At 32.6% G+C, this 2,409-nt stretch overlaps 1 protein-coding gene across 1 annotated transcript; it reads right to left on the bottom strand.

Annotated features, from left to right (window-relative positions):
• Positions 1–916: 916 nt before the first annotated feature.
• Positions 917–2,198, bottom strand: ND-30 (NADH:ubiquinone oxidoreductase core subunit S3). Its single transcript, XM_017614253.1, has 4 exons — positions 2,030–2,198; positions 1,901–1,972; positions 1,347–1,840; positions 917–1,277 (listed from the first exon to the last, which is right to left on the bottom strand). Exons 1-4 carry the CDS (start codon positions 2,088–2,090, stop codon positions 1,110–1,112), a joined length of 795 nt encoding a protein of 264 aa, XP_017469742.1. The 5' UTR covers positions 2,091–2,198; the 3' UTR covers positions 917–1,109.
• Positions 2,199–2,409: the final 211 nt, after the last annotated feature.

Consider the following 2,409-nt stretch of genomic DNA (forward strand, 5'->3'; position numbering starts at 1 on the left):
ATGTCCTATCTCATAAGGAAACACAAAAAGCCGTTACTAACTAAAAATTCAAAATTCACTTTTTGATTGAATGCATATCAAAATTATAAGTCCCCACATCGTTGTACGCAATGAAAAATTTTAGTTAGTTACGGCTTTTTTGCATTTCATCGACGATGTGAGATAGGACCTTTCCATATTAAGGTAACATAGTACAGTGCATAGAGTGGTTGGATAAATAATTAGGGACACATTTCTTTTTAAGTTTCGATATTTATTTGTAATGCAAATCAAAGTTTCAAACCTTGTACAAGATTTATAAATATTCGCCAAATTTCAAAAAAAGGTCAGTTCGAACAGTTTAATCAGATTTTCTAGAAACAAATTATTGTATGAAGTTTTATAGCTTATGCAATTTTAGTATAATATTGTTCAAGTTTCAAGCTCCTAAGAATTCGTGTGGGGTTTTAAGATTTTTGTTCTTGATGGTTTACGCATTTTTTTCATACAATGCTCGAAAACTTTTTATATTTGTGAAAATGTGCTATAAAACTACATACCCACATTTTTTTCTAGAAATGCTCATTAAAAAGTTTGAAATTTTGTTTACTATTTTTAGAAATTTGACGATGTTTTATAAATCTTGTATAATGTTTGAAACTTTTTTTTTTTTAATGTTAGTTCAGAATAAATAAAGAAAACTATATGGTCAATTTACACTGGGCTTGATTAAAAATTCAAAAAAGATTGGAAACCGATTCTCTTTTCCAAGTATCACTTCGATTAAGTATGAATATAAAAATAATTTGGTAAAATGGTGGTTATTGCGTTATATTATTCCCCCGCCTGTTCAATTTCTTTAATATGATCTAAAAAATAACGCGACTATAATTTTTAACATTAATATTGTTTTATCGCCAGAATAAGACTTCATTCGTTACATAATTCGATTCGAAATTTTATTACGATTGAATTTTTACATTGCAGCGCTTTTTGTACACATACCCATTAAATAATACAAATTCTACATTGTTAAAGCATCGTTTTCATTTCAATAACATCTTCATATTTGATTCTATTGTGTAGTTCGTAACAACTCATAATCTACACTTTAGCTATTATCTAATGATTTATTTCTTGATTGCTTCCTGTTTGGTTTCGACGGCCTCTGCCGGTGGATTGGCATTACGGAAGTTAGGAAACTGTTCCCAGGGTGCTGATAAATCAAACTTACGGAACTCCTGTGCCAATTCTAGTGGTTCGCATACAACGCGTTTTTTCTCATCGTCATAACGTAGCTAAATATTACAAAGTTATTACAGTTAGAATAATAGGATTTGTAAATTAATAAAATCAAATTATAGTACCTCAACATAGCCGGACAAAGGAAAGTCGCGACGTTGCGGATGTCCTTCAAAGCCATAATCAGTTAAAATGCGTCGCAAGTCAGGGTGATTTGCGAAGAACACACCATACATGTCCCAAATCTCTCGTTCATACCAATTGGCTGCCTTAAACACTTCATTGCATGAATCCAATGGTGTCAGCTCATCGGTGTAGGTTTTGACTCGTACTCGCGAATTATAGCGTAAAGACAAGAGATTGTATATTACTTCGAAACGGAACTGCCTGCTTGGAACATCCATACCGGCAATATCGACCAAATTACTAAATTGAGCCAAATGGTTGTCTTTAAGAAACTGTAGTACAGGAACTACGCCCTCAGGTGCAATCAAAATTTCAAGTTCATCACCAGCAGTCAATTGCACTTTTTGGACATATTTGGGAAGGCATTCTGCAACATAGCGTCCAAAGTTGCTTAAATTAAGTCTGACGGCTTCATCAGGCTTACGGAAGGTTGCTACAACAACATAATTTAAAAAAAAATCCGTATTGTCAACATTGTGCCAAATCTACTCACGTTTTTGCTCCGCTGCTGATGCAGGAGTGGTGCTTGAAAAGCGGATTACATTGGCTGTTACAGGTGAAGCAACTGATAATAATGATTTGTATACATAACGAGCTTTTCATTTGGAATGTAGTTACTTACCACGGTTAGCAGCGAAATTGGCAATTGTCCTGCAACCTAGACGTCTTATTATCGCTGCCATTTTGCCGTAATCGCAAGGTTAAATTTCTTTGAAATTGCACCAATCTAGTTTTTTTACAGCTGTTTATATAACAGACAGTTGTCAAATTGATGTCACATACATATATGGCAATGTTGCATTTTAAAGTTTTATAAACCTTTATTAAATTTATTAACTCGATTAAAAATAAAGGTTTATAAAATCTTTATTCATTGATTCAGCACCAATGTGAAGCTTTACTTAAATATTAAAAATCATAATTGAAAATCTTTGGCCGCAAAAATATCTCTAAATTTTTTAACCTTGACTGCTTTTACACAGTTCAAGTATTGAATTCAAT

The sequence above is a fragment of the Rhagoletis zephyria genome, unplaced genomic scaffold, assembly GCF_001687245.7.
Source record: "Rhagoletis zephyria isolate East Lansing unplaced genomic scaffold, Rhagoletis_zephyria_1.1 Rzeph_scaffold_00804, whole genome shotgun sequence".
In the NCBI taxonomy this organism is placed as follows: domain Eukaryota; kingdom Metazoa; phylum Arthropoda; class Insecta; order Diptera; family Tephritidae; genus Rhagoletis; species Rhagoletis zephyria.

Bases quoted from the DNA above. Each gene is read 5' to 3' on its own strand.
- ND-30 (XM_017614253.1), bottom strand. From the start codon at position 2,090: ATGGCAGCGATAATAAGACGTCTAGGTTGCAGGACAATTGCCAATTTC. The intron at 1,973-2,029 runs GTAAGTAACTAC...CATTATTATCAG, and splicing joins CAATTTCGCTGCTAACCGTG to TTGCTTCACCTGTAACAGCC. The intron at 1,278-1,346 runs GTACTATAATTT...TGTAATATTTAG, and splicing joins CTTTGTCCGGCTATGTTGAG to CTACGTTATGACGATGAGAA.